The 21941-nt window shown below is 44.3% G+C and overlaps 1 protein-coding gene across 2 annotated transcripts; it reads left to right on the top strand.

Moving 5' to 3' along the window:
• Positions 1-13940: 13940 nt before the first annotated feature.
• LOC124681768 lies at positions 13941-17761 on the top strand. Of its 2 annotated transcripts, none has more exons than XM_047216593.1 (2): positions 13941-14050; positions 16277-17761. In XM_047216593.1, the coding sequence occupies exon 2, from the start codon at positions 16441-16443 to the stop codon at positions 17605-17607; it is 1167 nt and encodes a 388-aa protein (XP_047072549.1). In that variant the 5' UTR covers positions 13941-14050; positions 16277-16440; the 3' UTR covers positions 17608-17761. The 2 variants fall into 2 exon arrangements, with proteins under 2 accessions (XP_047072549.1, XP_047072550.1); XM_047216594.1 differs by lacking the exon at positions 13941-14050 and adding an exon at positions 15453-16035.
• The last annotated feature ends 4180 nt before the right edge of the window (positions 17762-21941 follow it).

Genomic DNA, 21941 nt, shown 5'->3' with positions numbered 1-21941 from the left:
AGTGAAACGCATGAAGAAACTCCATTCCGATGTATTACTTGAATCACTTGACTTTGAGTTACTTGATAGATGCGAAGCATGTCTAATGGGAAAAATGACTAAGACTCCATTCTCTGGTATTATGGAGCGAGCTACAGACTTATTGCAAATCATTCATACCGATGTGTGCGGACCAATGAGAGTAGCCTCGCGCGGTGGTTATCGTTATGTTCTAACCTTCACAGATGATCTGAGTAGATATGGGTATATCTATTTCATGAAACATAAATCCGAAACTTTCGAGAAGTTTAAGGAATTCCAAAGTGAAGTAGAAAATCAATGTAACAAGAAGATTAAATTTCTGCGATTTGATCGCGGAGGCGAATATATGAGTTATGAGTTTAGCATGCATTTAAAGAAATGCGGAATACTTTCACAATTGACACCGCCGGGAACACCACAACGAAATGGCGTGTCCGAACGTCGTAATCGAACTCTCTTAGATATGCTTCGTTCTATGATGTCTCTTACTGATTTGCCGTTATCATTTTGGAGTTATGCATTAGAGACAGCTGCATTCACTTTAAATAGGGCACCATCTAAATCCGTTGAAACGACACCGTATGAATTATGGTTTAATAAGAAACCTAAGCTGTCGTTCCTTAAAGTTTGGGGTTGGGAAGCCTATGTAAAAAAGTTACAACCGGACAAGCTAGAACCCAAAGCGGAGAAATGCGTCTTCATAGGATACCCTAAGGAAACTATAGGGTATACTTTCTATCACAGATCCGAAGGCAAAATCTTTGTTGCTAAGAACGGAACCTTTCTTGAGAAAGAATTTCTCACTAAAGAAGTGACTGGAAGAAAAGTAGAACTCGATGAGGTTACTGAACCTTCTCTCGTTGATCAGAGTAGCGCAGTACCGGAAGATGTTCCTGTGCCGCCTGCACCGGTGACAGAGGAAGCTAATGATAATGATCATGAAACTTCAAACGAGATAGCTACTGAACCTCGCAGATCGACAAGGGAACGTACCACTCCTGATTGGTTTGATCCTTGTCTAAATGTCATGATTGTGGACAACAATGATGAAGACCCTGCGACGTATGAAGAAGCGATGATGAGCCCAGATTCCAACAAATGGCAAGAAGCCATGAAATCCGAAATGGGATCCATGTATGATAACAAAGTGTGGACTTTGGTAGACTTACCTGATAGCCGCAAGGCTGTCGAGAATAAATGGATCTTCAAAAGAAAAACAGATGTTGATGGTAATATTACTGTCTATAAAGCTCGACTTGTCGCAAAGGGTTTCCGACAAATTCAAGGTGTTGACTACGATGAGACTTTCTCACCTGTAGCGAAGCTAAAGTCTGTGAGGATTTTGTTAGCAATAGCTGCATTTTTCGATTATGAGATTTGCCAGATGGATGTCAAAACGGCGTTCCTTAATGGAGACATTGAGGAAGAGTTGTATATGGTACAACCCAAAGGTTTTGTCGATCCTAAAAATGCTGACAAGGTGTGCAAACTTCAGCGTTCAATTTTTGGACTGAAGCAAGCATCCAGAAGTTGGAACCGACGCTTTGATAAGGTGATCAAAGACTTCGGGTTTATACAGTGTCATGGAGAGGCTTGTATTTACAAGAAAGTGAGTGGGAGCTCTGTAGCATTCCTGATATTATATGTAGATGACATATTATTGATTGGGAATGATATAGAACTATTAAGCAATGTAAAAGGTTATTTGAATAAGTGTTTTTCAATGAAAGACCTTGGTGAAGCATCGTACATTTTAGGCATCAAGATTTATAGAGATAGATCAAGACGCCTAATAGGGCTTTCACAGAGTACATACCTGGACAAGATTCTAAAGAAGTTTAGAATGGACGAAAGTAAGAAAGGGTTCTTACCTATGTTACCAGGTAAGGTCTTGAGTAAAACTCAAGGTCCGGCTACGGCAGAAGAAAGAGAAATGATGAATCAGATCCCCTATGCCTCAGCAGTAGGCTCTATCATGTATGCCATACTATGTACTAGACCGGATATAGCACATGTTGTTAGTTTGACTAGCAGATATCAAAGTGATCCAGGAATGGAACACTGGACAGCGGTCAAGAATATCCTGAAGTACTTGAAAAGAACTAAGGATATGTTTCTTTGTTATGGAGGTGACCAAGAGCTCGTTGTAACCAGTTACACCGATGCAAGTTGGAACACTGATCCTGATGATTCTAAGTCTCAGTCTGGGTACGTGTTTATATTGAATGGTGCTGCAGTAAGCTGGTCAAGCTCGAAGCAGTGCACGGTGACGAAGTCTTCAACAGAATCATAATACATAGCGGCTTCAGAGGCTTCATCAGAAGCGGTATGGATGAAGAGGTTGATAGTTGAGCTTGGTGTGCATTGGACCCACTAGTCATCTATTGTGACAACATGGGTGCCATCGCCAATGCACAAGAACCAAGGTCACACAAGAGGCTGAAGCATATCAAGCCGCGTTATCATTCGATTGGGGGAGAGCGTGGCCCCGCTCGGCCGCCCCGTGCTCCTCCTCTCCGCCACCGGCCCGGAGCTCTACGGCGCCGCTGACGCCCTCCTGCGCCACGTCGACGCCGTCGCGCCGCCCCTGCGTGCGGGATTGGGGGAGAGCGTGGACTAGGGGCATGCGGGGATTGGGGAGTGCGGGGTTTGGACCGTGGGCTGCCTATTTTAACCCCGTCTGACCAAGAGCAATCTCCCCCGCAGTCACCGACAAGCAGGCCCAGACGATGGTGGGGCCCACTTGCAGCCAGAGGCGGGTAGCACATGGCCATTACATGTTTATCTAGTGGGAGGAGAGGCAACAACGAACGGACCAGATGCGCTGATGAGGTGATCCGACGGCCCAGAAGCGCAGATCGATGTGAAGCCCCCATGGGGGGCAGCTATTATACCTTTAGATTTTTCTGAAGTGGGCTATGTTTGTGAAGCAACTTCTAAAACTCCAAGGTAAGAAAGAACTCGACTTTCATAATTCTCAAGCAGCGGTTAGGAAGGATGTGAAGAAAGGATTTGGAATTTTGCAAAGCAAATTAGCTATTGTAAGAATACGCTATATTTTGGGACCAAGAGATCCTTTGGTACATCACGAACGCTTGATGTGACCATACATAACACGATCATTGATAACGTGCGTAGAAAAGATTTGGACTATGGCTTTCTATGATTTGATGGGCCAAGAGATGTGGCTGCAACAGAGATAATACCACATCACCCACTTTATTGACTCCTATCATGACATTGGGGATGCCGAAGTGCACGATGATCGTCAAAAGGATCTCATTGAGGAGTGGTTGTTATGGTTTGGCCAACAAACCCACTGGTATGTGAGATGAACTCCATGTTGCATGTCATGAACTTTGAGTATATGTGTGTTGACTTGTGTGCTACTTGATGAATTAGTTGTGTAATAATGCATAAACTATTTGTGTGATGTAACAATTCAGCCCTATTTGTGTTTCGAATCATTTAGAGGCGAGTTTTTTTTGTCACATATGTTTGCAATGGTGAATATGAGGCAAAATTTGAGCGCCTTATTTTACATCATGTGAAATTTTGGATGTGCCCTATTTTACATCATCGTTCCCTATGTTTTCAGAAATTCAATTCGGCTCTCGGGTGCATATGCTCCCTATACAAAAAAATTATATTTCGAGCTGTCGAAAATTTTTGACAAAAAATTCTACATGTACATCTCCATAATATATGTGCATTCGTCAAGTTTCACGAAAAATCAATATTTTTTGTGGTCTATGTAAAAAAGAGAAAATTTATTGTGTAAAAAGCATTATTTTTAGGACTGAATTTTCTCTTTTTTACACACGTCACATGGAAAGTCCATTTTTTATGAAACAACTTTGTGAGCGCGTAGCACGTGAAGATGTACGTGCGAATTTTTCGTTTCAATTTTTTTAAAATTTAAAATATGTGTAAGATAAAATTCAAAATAGAGGAAGCATATGCTCCCATGTTCTAAAACACCACTCCCGTGCCTTGTAACAGTTTTCATGTGGCCTATTTTATATCATCGGAGATGCTCTTAGAGCGAGTCAGCAACTAAATCAACCACATCCATCAGCAGAGCTTTAACGACCCATTGACTTTGTCGAAACTCTGAGTTCAGGACGATGATGGCGCAAGATCCAATGACACTGGACCGTTGACAAGCTTCGTCCGCAGACAAGCAACTCTGTCTCTTCTGTGGATCTGGACACGTGGTGTCGAAACGCGCGTATCGATCTATGTTTCCAGAGAATATCCTATGTTTCCACCGGCCGGCAGGCGACCTGTCACCAACAGGTTAGCAGCCGTGGTGAACAGCCTCAAGCAAGGACAGAAATCCCTGCGAGTTGGGTGCAGCACGCCTCGCATTGGCATTTTAATTTGACCACACACATCGCAAAAAACGTAAGAATGAAATGGCGTTTTTGTTTTTTAAATTTCTTTGGCCGACATAGCGTCCTGGCACTAATTGGGCTTCTAGAACAGTGCAGGCATGCGTGGATCGCAGATCTCAAATCCAGCTCTAGATTTTCAGCATCGATCCTGGCAAGCAAGAAAATACTACGACACTCCGATACGATAATGTTAATTATCTACTGCGTGCTAGCAGACGCTGCTGGGCGAGGGAGAGGGAGGAAGCATGCCAGCCTAGGACGAGGAAGGTGTCTGGCTGCCTCGTCCATGGCCGCCAGGCCACTTGCTACCCATCACCCACTGTTCCCCCATGTCGCCCACCTGCCTGCCTCCACAGATTGATTTTCTTCCTTCGAAATGCTCCCTCGACAGCTCCCTTTCTTCCCCGTTCAATGTTTATCCAAATTATTACTAGCTAGTGCAATGTGCAGACGTAGTGTAGTCACAACTGCTTCTCTGGATCAACATTGCTTGGTTTATTGATCTATATGACGGGATTGACGGCTAGATTAGTTTCAAATGAACTAAACTGAACCTTATATAGACTCATCGGAGCACATCGTTCCGGGGGAGCAGTTTTGCTAACCGTGTTTAGACTTCAGAACATATGGTTATGATGGCTCTGAAGTCTGAACGAGCGGCGTCACGGTTATGATGGCGCGGCGCTTCTTGTCGGCGGCGATAGTGTCGCATATGCGCGCGAGCGCCGCCGCGTCGCCGTGCTCCCGGGCACTACCGCGTCTCGCTTGGCCCGCTGCCACGCTCTCGCGCCCTGCAAGCTAGGTGGAAAGGAGCTGCACACCACGGCGCCATGTGGCTAGCTAGAATCCAGCTCCCGTGCGTTATGTCGAGTGCGAGCAGCGTGACTCTTGATCGCGCCGTGTCGTTGCCATTCATGTCGACCAGCGGCACCGTGCATCTGGAATGGGCAGACACCGGCGGTGCCCACAAATTAACTCGTTTTGCCGGCGGGAGGCCATGGAGAAGATGAAGCGGCCATGGCCGGGTTGGCGGCTCCGTGGACAGCCCGTGCCCCTGAGATGCAGTCCGCTCTATTGATCGTAGTAGACTCTGTTTGCATCTCAATTGTGATATCCTAGATATATGTTCTATACGTTCCAACGTCTCTGTGTGTACTCTTACCCTAAAAATTATAACATCCTCGTTAGATGCCAGAATATGGGTGGATCTGATCATCTGGCTAATCATTTTCTTCCTGAACAACAATTTGACAAATCAAGCTTGGATACCATGGCCAAGTGTGTGCATAGTACTTCATTTGAACCTGTTTCTCGTGCATACCCACCAAACCCTTGAATACAGTAGTAATTCAAATACAGAAAACAGTGAAACTTATGAGCTAGTAACAAAAAAAGCAGGAAAGTCAAATTAAAACATTTTTACACTCTAGGGCACTCTATCAAGTTCTATAGATATCTACCAATGGTATGAACATGTACACATGAACCTAAAGGCACAATTATATCCCAAGAAATATTAACTAGAGTAAAGTAATATTTTTGGTTGGTTTGATTTAGAGTAAATTCCCTGGCAAATAAGATTTTCTTAAATATCCCAAACTTAACTAATAAAATAAAACATAATCCATCACAACCAAAATTCCATCTTAGCACTATAAAATTGCAATTCTATTGGAATTGTAGGACAAATGTGTACTTAAATGATACAAGTGTGATTGCACCGTTGTGCTAATTGTACATGAAAAATAGTACTTAATATAGTAAATATAATTATGTATCAATGAAAAAAAAGTTCAATATAAATAAATTTTGGTTTCAGCGAGAACTATGTAACTTCGAAAATAACTTGTTACCCTCTTTGGTTAAAACACTAAAAAAATCTTAACACCAGACTTACCAAACACATAAGCCCCAATGAAGATACTTGTCTTCTTGTGATTGAGTAGGTATCTGAATAGCATCTGCTCTGGAATAATTATCAAGACATAAGCTCAAGTTTTCGGAAATTATGAGCAAATATATGGTAAGGCGAAATAAAAAATAAGAACCATAGGAAACAAGAATTCTAACCAAAATGAAAAATAGAACTTCTCCATGCATGAGAATATAAACAATAGCACACATGAGAATACAAACAATAACGCATGCGCATACAAAAACTAAAACTTAACTTGTTAAATAATAACCGGAGAGGCCCAACACAAGCTTGATCTTAGCTGATATTCTGGTGGACCAGGAGAGTGGGGAATGCGGTCTCTTTTGACCCTCGAGTGTTGGATGTTGTCGTTTTCCGCCGTCCTTGTTTTGACCTAAGACCGTTTATATACACCCTTGGAGATTTTTTTCTCGCAATGGATAAAGCACCACAAAACGTTAAACGTGATTGAAGGTACGGAGACAGAATAGAACAAAGTTTACTCACCATAAGAGAATAAATGCAAGAGAACCGCCGCCGGAATCACCTCCGGTTGCAAATCCACCATCCCCATCGCCTCCTCATTGGTATCCACCATGAAGAGAGGGTAATCTACCGCCTGAACCATGGGGTTATAATAGTAGCTTGATCATATCTCCCCATGTACTTTGACTCTTAAATAATGTATGAACTTCCCAACATGATTGCGGTAGAATACCCTTTTTGATCTTAATTGCGGTAGAATACTTGTATGCATGATGGTGTATCCTTGTTTGTGAGAAGATTTATCCTATGAAATTTAGGTTATGTTATATTTTGAGATATTTGATCCATATTATTTATCTTTTCTAGTTGAATACACGTTATGATTACACCAGCTCGTGGGCCTCTTGGCTTCCTGAACAACGACCATATTAAAGGAAATCCCCAAGAATGGAAGAAAGCTACTGCACATCATCCTGCTCGATCTTGTGCTCTTACTTCAGCTAGTAGGGGAAATTAGGTCACTACCACATTGCCATTAAGAGCAAGGAAGAAAAGGTTTGGCATTGCACGTCCTAGATGGGTAAACCATGAGAGGATTATGTCAAACTCAACGTGGATATAGGTTTCAGTATTGATTTAGGTACATACAGTTCTAGAGCTATTATTCGTGATGAATGAGGCTTCTTCCTAGCAGCGACATGTTGTGGTATTCCCTTTGTAGCATACTAGGAAGTTTTAGCGCGGCGGCACGCCGCGCCCGTGAGGTAATATTAACGATTGCCATATCTACGTGGCAGGATTGAACTCATTCTGAATATAGATTTAGGTCAAGTCGCGTACATATATTCAGTTTTAGTTGATTATGAGTGGATATTTAATTATTTAGAAAATGGTGCATTGTAAGGATGTTACTTGATTAGCTATGGTCGATATAGTAGCTTTGATATGGACTGGAACGTCGATGGTTTGGCATTTTTATAGACTACTATATTTTTTCCGTAGAGAGAGAAGAAATCTATGTTAGTGTTGGAGTAGAGAGGAAAGAACTTATATAGAAGTGGCGATATACATTAGTCAGCTATGCTCGCATTAGTTGGCATAAAAGTTACATAGTGGATGAAGGTAAAGCCATGCTCGCATTAGTTGGCATACAGAGTTAGTAGATGAAGCTAAAGTGTTCGTCCTATTTTACATTGGTTCTGGCTACCGGCGATGGTAAATATTCCTACCGGGTACCGTGGCGAGTGCGGTTGAATAGAGTGATTACTTGTTATAATCTAGATTACTGCTAAGATACATAGTTGATGGCATCCTGAAGCAGCTGATAATCGCCTCCTTCTTCCGCGTGGTGAGGGCGAGCATTGTCCTGACCACGTTCTTGTTCTTGGCTCATGTGGAAGGCGTGGGGAAGCCAAGCAGGACAGATAAAATCCAATCAAGCGATTAAACCCGATGTGAAAGAGTATTTTTAAACGGGATGCTCTCGTAACTTTGTCCCATTTATATTTTTATCAGTAAGCTAATAGTAGTAGTATAGACCGGTTTGCTAGCAGTACTGGTGGGTTGCACTTGCACAGATAGGCTACGTTAGTGAATTTGGTCCACACCTTTTTCTGACAATACCGTCTACCATTTCTTTTCCTTCTGAACCTTCTAGAGGCAGAAGCAACAAAAAGAAGCAATAGGACAAAGCAGAGTGAGGCAAGCGACCCAGGGCAACAGAGTAGCTGCGGCCGCGCCGGAGCTGAAGAGAGAAGCTGTGGCCGGAGCGGAGCAAGAGAAAGTCCGGGCACAGAAGCTGCAAGGGCATGCGGTTTGGTACCTAGCGCCATCAGCTATTCCTTTTTTTCTTCCTTCGCTGGGCACTGGATCTATGGCGGGGGCGCTTGGCGATAACTTGTTCGTTGTCATCGAAGATGGCGGAGGAGAAATAATCGGGGCTGCAAGGAGGGTGGAGATCGGGAGCGTTCTACTGGAGATGCGGTGCTGGCCATGCTGGGCCTTGCCACGGCCACACCATCTCCTGCCCGGCTGCCCTAGCAAAATGGTGCCTTACCTGTGGAAAGGAAGGCGTCGACTGGGTGTGAGTGTCTCTTCCGTACTCTGCTCGAGCAATGCTCAGTCAAAGCGGAGCTCCAAGGATGGAATCAGACCGAGGGCCTGGTAAGCTTCTTCTTGCTGAATATTTTCTCTAAGCCAACATACTGTCCATTCCTCTCTTTAGGGGAAACGAATTTTGGAAAAAGAGAAAATACAGTTTTTTTATGCTGTTCTGCCGTTGCTTTGATATTGAGTTAGTTTCCTATTCAGTTATCTCCACCTTGATGCCCACCTCCAATGAGTCATTGGTAGACCAATAACTGAGAGAAACTGTATACTGATACTAAGTAAATCGATAGAAGCAAATATAGACAATTTGAAGATGTTGCTGTGCCAAGGATTTGGCAGAATATTGGAGACTGGCCAGCAGTAAGAAAAGATACCATCGCATGGAGCTGTAGATTGATGGTGGGTAAACCAATAGAACAAACTTAGGTAATAGAAATAGTCTTCCGCACTGAACAACACAGACAACATAAAAGAAAACACTGAATGTGCTATCCAATGGTTATCTAACTGTTCACCGATTGATGCAAATTCTTGTTAGACTTTGATTTATGTTTGATTCATTAACTGGCTGGATTGTGATCTCAACCCTACCCTTCCATTCTGCATCAACCGAGTAAACAAAAGGCATGGATCATCAACATTAACTGAGAATAAAATCAGTCCATAAGCATACACATATAGCTGCAAAAATTCAAAACTGGAGGACTGCTACATCATATGCGCAGGCCAAAAACTTCGTATGTGTAAAATCCCCTTGTAGCAGCAGGCAGAACATAAATTGTCATCTACATTAGAATAAGATCATAAGAAACTTGATCACTGATTACTCCTAAGTCCCAACATGTTGCGACTTATATTAGCTGCTCCACTTTCAATAAAAGAATGTGACCTGCAACCAGAACATACTCAATTCGATTGCGACTAATATGAGGTACTGCACTTTCAGTAGAAGAATATGATCAGCAAAACAGAAGCAATTGGCCTGCGATTTCTATAAATTAAATCCGCGACACTGCACGTCTGCACCCAAGGATAATAGATCAGTAGGAAGAAAAATGAAGCAGAAGAGCCACAGATAAACTTCCTCGTTTTCGCCTTGGGCCACACAAGAAGATAATGTCCAGCAAAAAGTCCGGAGTCCTATGCATTGAAAACATCTAATAGCAGTAGATACTGTGGCAAAACTTACATTCAACGTGAGACAAAATTTTATAGCTTTTAGATTTAGAAGAAAAAATATTATTTTCAATGACGACTAAAGCACTTCTAATTATGTTTTTAGTATAAGCTGACCATCAGACCAACCAAACCTGTGCAGAAACACCAGAACAGATAATCCTCAAAACAGTAAGTTGTTTCTTATAAGGTTTTGCTAATGCGTTGAATGTCACCGACCTGAACCTTCTTCTACGTCATACGCCTAGTGGCAACGATACTGAACTGACGATGAAAAGGTACCTATTATGGAAATTTCCTATTGGGATTGTCCTGAGGGTAGCATGCGGGTAGGCTACAGAAATATTGACTTGATAGGAGAACCTTCATCTATAGCTCTATACTAAATTAGAAAGGGAAAAATAAACCTACATTTCTAGATCGATATATCACAACATAGAATTATAATACCCCATTTCACATGTATTTTTTGCTTAAGGAAGACACCACTCTAACAAATACATATAATTCTATATGCCAGTAAAGTGGGAAGTATTGATTTGTACATGACAACGCCGACTAACTAATATCCATTTCAGTGTGTGTGTGGATGTTGTGTTACCTGTGCAACTCTTGCTGTCATTGATCCGATTAGGCCACCATATCGTTAGATAAAAACACAGTTATCAAGGAAACTCCTTCAACTGGCTATGAGAAAAATATTGGCAGGAGCATTCGAGACTGCAGGGCAAAGTAACAAATCTAAATCGATTATGTAGTATTAACCTTCTCTTGCGGTAACAGCAAACAGAAATATTTGCAAGCACATTCTCTTGTTATCAATGCCAGGATGGTCATCTCGGAGTACTCAACAGCACAGAGCACCCAAAACCCGACTCATCGCTATCGTTCATTAGTATGAACCAAACGTTGACAGCAGCCTACCCAGACCCAACCACCTGAGTGGAAGGAGCGATACAACCTTTCCTACTTTCCACAGCTGAAAGCACCAAATATATTGCACATTAGTTGAAAAGAAACACCCAATCTATATATACAAAGCTGAACAAAATTATGCAGACCAACCTGTAACATAGGTCTCGATTGATCAAGTTCATTTGACATTTCAAGGAAACATCACTGGCAGATATTGTCCTCAGTGCTTCCAAAAATCAAGTGCTGAAGCCCATTCTATCGAAACAATATTTGAAAATAGTGTATAAAACATTTTGTCTTGATTCGGGGTTCTCTGCTAACCTACACTCAGCAGCACTTTATCCGAAACAATCTTGAAGCACTAAATGCAACCATTGGGACCGTAGTCTGCTAACTGAAATATGAAAAGAAAAACAAATCAGGACAGATACAATCCACAAATCAGATCGACCAACCATTTATCATTAATCCTTTACCAGATTATTACCATGTCTAATTTCCCGTATCTTAGAAAGATGGAGCAAGTAAATGTTGATCTATTCATAGATGAATGAGATTAGGATAAGTATAGAAGTGTAGCATTATAGTAGTGAAAAGAAGTCTGACATCTGTGAAGTTTAATTACACCAATGGAGATACTCAGATAATAATATATTTGTTTGAAAAAAGGAGGCTACATATTGGTTCCAACAATTCAAGTGGTTTATAACAGGGGGCGAGAGCAAACAAATTGTTTGAATTTTCGAGGGTGTACCTCGCGTCGACATCAATAAAATCAAGCTTGTATAAGTGCTACCGTGTGCTTCCTTACTATTCCAATCTGCCTGCAATCATTGGTTTTAAGAACATGTAGTAATGCAAATAGAGAGTGGCAGTTGCATAATACGGTGAGGAGATCAGAAATAAAAAGATAAAGGGAAAAAGATATAGAGGTTGAAAAGGATACACAGTTAGAGTCAGCAAGAATTCACCTTACCGATTCAGACATTCTTGGAACTACGGAAGGAGGGGATCCCACGGAAGGACGTCTTGCCGATTCCGGCTGCTTGCCTTGCTAGATTCATGGTCTCCAAGCTTTGACATCAAACAAAGCACAAACCACACAGAACAACCTAAGAAATACCCACGAAATTATCAAAGAAGGGTAAAAAGTAGCAAGAACAGCCAACAGTAACTATTGATCAACCTCGAACCACATCGCAAAATCAACTGCAGCAGCTTGCCCAGAACAGAAAGAGCAAGCGGAACCAATGCACTTACCCTGCCTTGAACGCGCGCCCCTGGGCGGGCACGGACGACTACATGGAAGGGGAGAAGGCGACGCAGAAGGGGTCGGCCTTTACACGTGCGCCGTACCGCCGCTTGACCATAGTTGCAGGAAGGCGGAGACGCACTGCCTGCGTATGGATAGAAGGATGGCCTGTCGTATGGCCGTACTGGTCGGACGCGGAGATGGAGTTGGAGAAGCGGCAGCCCCTGGTGGAGCGAAGATCGGCAACGCCCGGTGGAGCGAAGATCGGCAACGCCCGGTGGAGCCAAGAACGGCATGCCGTAGAGCCTTCATCGGCTGCGGCTCGGCCGAGCGGAGAGGTGCCGGCGGCCGGTGAAGCAAACGGCGGCCTGGCATATGGTCTTCGCCGGTGGCGGCTGTAGGCCGGTCCGAAAAAAAAAGGAAGAGGTAAAGATGAGAAAAGAGAGACGTGGGGAAAATGGATAGTTTCTTTCGTTTGGGAGTTGAGGCACCGCTTTGTCCGCCGCTTTGACCAGATCAGATGGAACCGGAAAACCGGGAGTCACCGAAACTATAAAAGGCAACTATCCCATAGAAACCGGAAGCAAATATTAAAGATTGGATTGTTGACCGGAATAGAGCCGGTAACCAAAGATTGTACAGACGAAAATAAAGGGAGGGCCAAAACCAACCAGCATGCATCTACCGCACCAAACGGCAGTGTACAGTAAAAAGGAATTACGTGGCTAAGCATGATTGGAGGAATTAGTGGAGGGAACAGTGCCCAAATCTTTCTCCTTCCAGCAAATGGGTTTAGCTTTTATATAGGTTATAATGCATCAAGTGTTGAGCTTGTGCTCTTCGAGATAACTCCTGCTGACAGGCCAGCTCAGGTGCAACAGAGTAATGGTCAACTCAGATTGTTCCGACATCACCGACGTAAGGAAGAACTATGGAATTCTCTGTACCCTATGGCAACGATTTACGAGGAGTGTATTATGCTTTGTCGAGGTTTTACAAATGTTTTACTCTCTCACTGTCCTAGGAAAGCAAATATGGCTGCATGTATATGTTCTAGCTAGACATTTGGAAGGCCTCCACTCTATTTGTCAAAACTATAATGGCGGACAATGTATCATTGAGCGTGAGCTAATAAATTTCACCATGATGACTTTCACTTAAGAAACTCCTTTAGGTTTACCATTCATCTCTAGGTTTATACGGAGTATATACCACCCAAAGGTCGCCGCCAGTCGTCACGTTGCCTTTAGGCTTACCATTCAGTTGGATAAACTATTTGTTTTGCCGACTAAAGAATTTTAAATTTCCCGTTTTACCCCTGTGGACATCTAAACTGAACCCAGCACCACAACTCGAAGAGAACCGATCCCAAAAAAGAAGAAAAAAAGCTCGAAAAGAACCACGGTCCACGCACGGAGAGAAGCTCCGACCACCGCTCGCACCTACCCAGCGGCGACCACCGCATCCCCCGAGCCCGGCGGAGGATCTCCTCGGTGGCGCGACACCATCCCCGGCGAACCCAGCTCCCATAGGCATGGAGAGCAGAGGCCCAGCCGGCCGCCCGAAACCCTAGCCCGAGCGGTCTGTGACATCGCCGACGCGGCCGCGGTACGACCTCCGCGCCGTCCCCAAGCTCCTCCCCTTGCTTGTCCCCGACGCGCGGCCTCCCCGACAGCAGCGATCTTTTCCCTGAAGCCCGGCCTCCCCGACGGCTCTGCGTGTTCTTGCCCTTGCCGACGCCCCCTCTCCTCCATCGCTGACGGAGACTTCACAGAAGTGGTAAGGATCAAAAGAACTGCAACCTTAGCGGTGACATCTTTTAATGGTATAGACTCAATTTCCCCCAGTTAGTATGGTTTCGATCAGTTCTGAGAGTTCGTATTCAGTTAGTAAATTCACTTATTTGGGAGGCATAATACTAGTTCTTAAGAATTGATGTGCTACTTTATTTTAAGTAGCAAGGACTACACATATGATTGCCAGACTTGTTTATTTGCTGTGGACAGTGGGAGATTGGAACTTGTAAGAAAAATGCGAGTAGCAGCCCCTGTTATTTCTAATGTTTCCATGCATGTGTTTTGATTCTGATTATTAATAGAGCCAACTATATTCCTCGTTATGTACATGACATGCGCTCGTAGTCTCTCCAAACAGGCTCTTAGACTCTTAGTTCAGTTAGGACACATTTCAACCAAGATAGCGTGCTGCTGTACATGACATGCGCTCGTAGTCTCTCCTCATAGTGCCCTGAAGCTATTCTGAAAGATAAACCAAAAGCATCTAGTCTTTCATAACTAGGTTTGATTCATGTTTCTCTTACCCTTTTCTCCATTTGGACTTTTCCTAAGCATCCAGTGGCAGAATGAGGGAGTGCAGTCCATTACTAGTACCTATATATAGGCTAAGTTATGGACTTCATATGCCATCTGTCTTTGCCATGGTTTTTGCCCGCTTTGGGCGCCAATTAGGCATTGGACTGTGGGTAAAACGCCTTAGGACACCTTGAAAACCATGGCCTTTGGTTTCGACAAAAATGCATGCTTCATGGCTCATAGTACCTGCCTAAGATTACACCAATTTCTTCAAAAAATGTTAGTTTGTTTTCTAGGGGTTGGATCTGGACCACTTACTTTGAGACACAATCAGACAATCAGGGACGGAGGGAAGGGGGGACGGGCAGGGGCGAGACCCCCCTAACGATCTACTCATCCTGTGTAGCAACCAGCGATTAGCTCTAATTTTCAGCTGACACTGCTATGTTTGCCCCCCCCCCCCCCCATCATTGTGCAAAGCACCTAAAGCAGCCCCAGGGGACCAGTCAGCCAATCCCAGCTGCTAATCACCTAAGTCCACGTTAATCATTACTACTTTATTTGCTCATGTATGGAACAGACATTCAGGCCCAGGCCAACTTAGCACACCATAGAAACTGGAGTAGATCTAGAAGCTCGTTCCGGAGACAGTTTGAGGAATCAGCTCGTTCGCGCAAGATCGGATCAGATTGTCAGTTCCTTTTCTTCTGTGTTGTGCCTGTATTGCCGGCCGCCATGAGGGCTCCAATCAGAAGAAATTTGTTCAAATCGATCAACAATTGAGTACCGAGAATGGCGCTGTCATGCCGGCCGGCCGTCGTGTTAGCATGAGCGACGAAGGAAGGAAGATAGATTGTTCCTAATTTCCTATATCTGAACTTCTGATTTAACCATGTCTTGCACTCCTAGCTATTTTTTTAGCCCATCTTCCAACAGTCAACAATAGATTACTAGATTAGTTTGTCTGTTCTTTAGGGAATCCGGAAATTAATTTAGAAATTTAAGATGCTCACCTTGTGCTTGTCTATTGGAAATATCATGCTGATTTTTCTAGTCAAGAGGGACTCTTCTGAATTGCAACAACAGAACAAGCCTATGTAGAGAGATAACTTCCCTATTGTGTGATAGTCTATATAGAGGAAAATAGCAAACAAGTTTAGTGTTTCATAAGTTATTGATACCTTTTATCTTCGTGTTCGTAATAACAACTTTAATTGAAGACATGGAACTTCATTTATATTGCAGAAAAAAGGCAATATTTGATGATCTAGACCTACTAATATTTACTGTGTTGTGCGGTAAATTTTTCTATGAGTTTGATGCTTCTACTCTTTGCCCCCCCCCCCTTCTGCAATTCCTGGCTCCGTCCCTGGACACAATGTTTGGGTAGGACCTGCGCCCAACCAAACAACAATTGGCAACCAACCAGTCAGACGAAATGTTGATTCTAAAGTACAAAATATGGTATTTGCTCTCTGGGTCTGATTTCTGTGTCTATTCGAACATTGTTAGCTTAGGCGTGAGGTTGAAACTTGTAAGAAATGTGACTAGCACTCATTTTTCTTTTCTCTGATGAGTGAAGATTGGAACTTGGTTTCTCTATATCCAAACATAACCTTTATTTCTGTTTTGCCAATAAAGTATTTATGTATCCATATTTACAGTTTTTTTTATGGGGGATCCATATTTACAGGTTTGTTGCGGCAACTCGTGAGGATCAAGGGTTTGTTGCGGCAGTTGGGGAGCTGATCCAGTTTGTTTCAACTGCTGAAAGTGACCGGAAATCTACTTCTGGCACCGGGATCGAGGCTGCAGCCAAATCAGAGAGACCCTTCGTGCCCGCCTTCAAATCCCGCCATGCGCCGCCCTCGTGAACCTTGCCCTCCATGGTCGGACGGCCTCCCACCTGAGCTTCTCGACATCATCCTCCGCTATCTCACCTGCCTCGCTGACCGTGTCTACTTTGCTGCTGTCTGCCGTGCGTGGCGCTCTGCGGCGCAGGTCCATAAAGGCACACCATGCCAGGTCCCATGTCTCCTTCTCCCGTCCCCTGTTGCACCCTCCTTTTTAAGCCTCCAATCTGGGGCCACCCGCCGCCTATACCTCCCGGAGGGCGTCCGTGCCGCGCGCCTATGCGGCTCCCATGAGGACGGCTGGGTCGCCCTCGCCTTGGACCAGTGGCGAGGGTATGCAGCGTTGAACCTCCGCTCTGGTGCCATGGTTCCTCTCCCTGACAGGCTCAGGATCCCCAGCGAGCACGGCTGGATTGACACCACATGTGAGCACCCTATGGTCATCCGTACTGTCACCTTTTCGGGCACGCCATCGACGGATGGCAGCCTTGCCGCCGCGCACGTCTCCAGCGCTTCCAACATAGCATTCTGGCGGACAGGGATGGACCGATACTGGATTGCATGCAGGCGCAATGTGGATGTGATCGAGGACATCATCTATTACAAGGAAGGTTTCTATGTCCTCTCCAACACAGAGGATATCGTGGTGTACACTCCTAACATCGTCGACGGCGACGACCCTCTGGTGATGTCCAGTACCTCCTACCTGGTGCAGAAGCGTGCTGACTACAAGCCCGATAGTCGCCTGCCCAAGGGTGTCAGCATGTCCCGCTATCTGGTGGAGTCCCGCGGAAAACTGCTAATGATCCTGCGGCACTTCAAGCACAAGCAGCGTCGCGAGTTCAGGATCTTTGAGATGAACCTTGCTGTAGGCGGTGGGGGCTCTGAAGCTTCCTGGGTGGAGCTCCATGCGCTTCCTGGTCGGATGCTCTTACTTGGCCGAGGCTGCTCCAGGGCCTTCGAGGTGTCTCAGTTCGACACGCTCCCAGTGGGTAACATTTATTACCTGAACGATACAAGCTTCAACCTATCCTTGGCATCGAGCAACGGGAGTTGGTATCCCAGAACTAACATGAGCGTGTACGACTTTCACAAACCACGCAACAAGACGAGACGCTATCCGCGTAAATTTACTTCAGAGTGTTCTGTTCCAATCTGGTTTATACCCTGAACCAATATACAGTTTTGGGGCGATCTGGCAAGTATGGCTAGCTAGTACCCTGCATTGTTTTGCACTGTAAAGAAGAAAGTAGATTCGTGTGAACAAATTTATGGCATGCTGGAAACATCAATTGGTTATGGTTTGTGTCAACTGAACATTGTTAGCTTGGGCTCGTTTAGCAACGAATTTTTTGATAATTGTGATTGGTTGTGTGTGATATTTGCAACCGGAATGCTCTTGTTTGACTGGGACAGGTCTGTAGCCTATGAGGAGTCTCGGTCGTGCATATTTGTTGAAACACATGCATCTAGACGCATTTTAGTGTATAGATGTTATATGACATCTAATCTGGGACAGAGAGTAATACTTTTGGGGCCATTGGTTGTTTAAATAATCCATAACTATTTTTGGATTATCCTCCTGGGAAACACAACTGTAACCAACTGTTGGGTCGGGAAGAGTAAAACCCAGTTTACTAAGAGCAAGCCAGCTCTAAGCTGACAGTTTGGGTGCTACGAATTGCATCAGCGTCTTCAGGACGCTCTTGCAGATAAGAAGCAGACACCCGGCCTCCATGTGATGAGCTGATTGAATGCAGTTGTCTTCCATTTAGAAATTCACCTGAACGGTTTGCAAATCATCAGTTCGGCTTCAGCTTCAGTGGGTGATTGAGCTTTTCGACTAGTAGAGATGTGAATTGATCTACCAAGGTCCACTCCTGAACCTTGAATGAGAACTTCTAGTTCCTCGGATAGGACAGGGTAGGTAAGCTGCCATACTTGTTTCTTATTAAGCCAGGTTTTTTTGTTAAACACAATGTTGTTCCTGTTATTCCAAATGCTCCATTGAACAACACAAGAAAGAACGGCAAGTATCTTTTATTACAATAGTGGGAAGTAACTTAGATTAGTAACATATGTCATGTTACTAGTTTAAGTTACTACCTTCATAGTGGGTAGTAATATGTGGTGTCATGTATTGTGTCATTTATTATGTTGTAAACTTATCTTGCTTTGGGATGTGTGATGTTATGGTAACATAGCTAGTTACCACATCCCTCTCTTCTTTCATTTATTGGCATGCCATGTCACCAAAACGCCTTGATATGTGTGATGTTACTAGCTAAATTACTTTCACTATGAATAAAAGCTAAAACAAGTCATTAATAATCACATTAAAAACCTCTAAAAAGGTCAACGCAGAGCAAGCCTAACACAATGCAATCAAAGAACAAATGTAACAGTTACACTCTAGAGGTTTAGGAAACCTCTTTTCCAAAAATTATCTATAATCATAATTTATTTTGAGAGAACAACCATAGAAAAATCCGAACCTTAGGTGGAATCCTGAGCTTCCACATCGCTGGTAGATATGCAGGTTGCACTCACCTACAATTCACAATTGCATACATGGACTTTGAAGAATAAAACCCAATTGGATTCATATCTCTAGGCTAACTTATCAATTTATCATCTTGATCATCTTTCTTTACTATTAAATTATAATAGGTGGCTGCCTGGTGTCACAAATGGACCAACAAATTATATTAAATTGCAATAGGTGACTACCTGGTGTCACAAACGGATCAACAAATTATTTTCATAGGCCCAATGCGCCAAGAACCCTCCGTCCGTTTCGTACATCTAGCGCTTCTCGCTGCTGCCAGATCGTTATGTTACCCAGCTCGAGTAGCTTTTGGCCAAGTTCCATGGGCCAAATAACTACCGATTTAGTGTGTACAAGGAAACTACTTCTACCGATAAATTTTGCATGTCTCGATGAACCCATGTCCACTTCGGGAGCTAATAGAGAAAATGAGATGGAGATACCAACGCTATCTGATTTTCATACGTACTTACGTGGTACATCAAACGGAAGAGCTGTCCGGTCGTACACGACTAACAATTGATGCGATGACGACATAACTACAAGCTTAAATAATTATCGCAGATTTAGACAAAATATGTAAAATAAATATGTCTAAATTTATTAAGCCGGAGATAGATATTATTCAGAAGTCCGCTAGAACGAGAGAAAGCGAAAATGGTCATCATAATTAACTACTGGAAATTGCTTCTTTAGCGAGTGGGCAAAATACTTGGCAAATGCTGTCCGTAAGTCGGCAAAGCCTTTGTTGAGTCTTTGCACTCGGCAAAGAGTACACGACATACATTTTGGCGAGAACAATAATTATTAGTTTTCTAAAATTGTTGGCGCTTCTGAAAGAACATATCTCATTTTATATATAGTTTTGGTGTTGATGACAATGATGATATATGAACATTTCAATATATAAGATTTGTAGGTTATTACATTCTCTAGATGCCCAAAGTGTGAAGAGCGTGCAAGATATCGGAAGAGAAAAGAAAGAAAAGAAGAAAGGAAGAAATGAGAAGAAGAAGAGAAAAAGAAAGAAAAGGAGGGGCCGGAGGCTTGGGCGGTACCGCCGGCCTGGCCACGGCCGGAGGCTCCGGCCTTGGTACCGCCCAAGGTACCGGTTGGCGCGGGGCGCCTCAGCACACTTGCCAGGGGAGTTGGGGCCCCGGCGGTACCACGGCCGGTACCCCGGCCGGAGGCTCCGGCCTCCCCCTTCGGCCTGGCTCCATTTTGGCCACGTGGCCACCCCATCTTGGCCCGAGCTACTCGACTGTGGCCGGTAGTACCGGCCCAACCTGGCCGGTACTACCGCTCAGCCCTCCAACGGCAGTTTTTCTCCAGGGTTATAAATACCCTTCTTCCCTAAGTGGTTTGGCTGCTCACTTCTTCCCCAAAAAGTCATACACCATTGTTGAGCCACCAAGAACACCAAATCCATCGGATCTCCTTCCTCAACCACCCAAATCCCTTGTGCTTTGGAGAATCGAAGGAGAAGACCCCGATCTACATCTTCACCGAAGCAATTTGCATTTCCCCCTCATTTTGTTGAGGGCCCCCTTGCTAGTGTTCCTCTTTGGATCCCTAGTTGATTTGTGTTGATGTATTGTTGTTGATTGTTGTGTTGTAACAGATTTGGGAGCCTCCAATTCGGTTGTGGATGTGTGCCCCAAGAACCTTGTAAAGGCCCGGTTTCCGCCTCGAGGAAATCCCTTAGTGGAAGTGGGCTAGGCCTTCGTGGCGTTGCTCACCGGAGATCCGAGTGAAGCCTTCGTGGCTGTTGGTTTGGCTTTCGTAGCAACCACACTCCTCCAAACGTAGACGTACCTTCTTGCAAAGGAAGGGAACTACGGGAATCATCTCCGTGTCATCGCGTGCTCCACTCTCGGTTACCTCTATCCTATTCTATCTCTTATATTGCTTAGCTATATCCTGCTTAGTTGTTTGCCTTGTCATATAGGTAAATTCACTTAGTTGCATATTGATACGTCTCCGACGTATCGATAATTTCTTATGTTCCATGCCACATTATTGATGATATCTACATGTTTTATGCATACTTTATGTCATATTTATGCGTTTTCCGGAACTAACCTATTGACGAGATGCCGAAGGGCCAGTTGCTGTTTTCTGCTGTTTTTGGTTTCAGAAATCCTAGTAAGGAAATATTCTCGGAATCGGACGAAATCAACGCCCAGCATCTTAGAATCCCCGGAAGCATCCAGAACACCCAAGAGCCGCCAGAGAGGGGACACAGGCCCCCCAGATGATAGGCCCGGCGCGGCCCAGGGGTGGCCCGCGCCCCCCTGTGGTGACACCGCCTCGTTGACCCTCCGACGCCGCCTCTTCGCCTATTTAAGCCCCCTCGACCTAAAACCTCGATACGAAAAAGCCACGGTACGAGAAACCATCCAGAGCCGCCGCCATCGCGAAGCCAAGATCTGGGGGACAGGAGTCTCTGTTCCGGCACGCCGCCGGGACGGGGAAGTGCCCCCGAAGGCTTCTCCATCGACACCACCGCCATCTTCATCACCGCTGCTGTCTCCCATGAGGAGGGAGTAGTTCTCCATCGAGGCTAAGGGCTGTACCGGTAGCTATGTGGTTAATCTCTCTCCTATGTACTTCAATACAATAATCTCATGAGCTGCCTTACATGATTGAGATTCATATGATGATGCTTGTAATCTAGATGTCATTATGCTAGTCAAGTGGATTTTACTTATGTGATCTCCGGAGACTCCTTGTCCCACGTGTGTAAAGGTGACAGTGTGTGCACCGTGTGGGTCTCTTAGGCTATATTTCACAGAATACTTATTCACTGTTATGAATGGCATAGTGAAGTGCTTATTTATATCCCTTTATAATTACACTGTGTTTTGTATCACAATTCATCTATGTGCTACTCTAGTGATGTTATTAAAGTAGTTTATTCCTCCTGCACGGTGTAATGGTGACAGTGTGTGCATCGT

The sequence above is a fragment of the Lolium rigidum genome, unplaced genomic scaffold, assembly GCF_022539505.1.
Source record: "Lolium rigidum isolate FL_2022 unplaced genomic scaffold, APGP_CSIRO_Lrig_0.1 contig_5526_1, whole genome shotgun sequence".
Lineage (NCBI taxonomy): Eukaryota > Viridiplantae > Streptophyta > Magnoliopsida > Poales > Poaceae > Lolium > Lolium rigidum.
This window is presented reverse-complemented; position numbering and strand designations above follow the sequence as displayed.

Excerpts from the sequence above, each read along its gene's own strand:
- LOC124681768 (XM_047216593.1), top strand. The coding sequence starts at position 16,441 with ATGCGCCGCCCTCGTGAACCTTGCCCTCCATGGTCGGACGGCCTCCCA.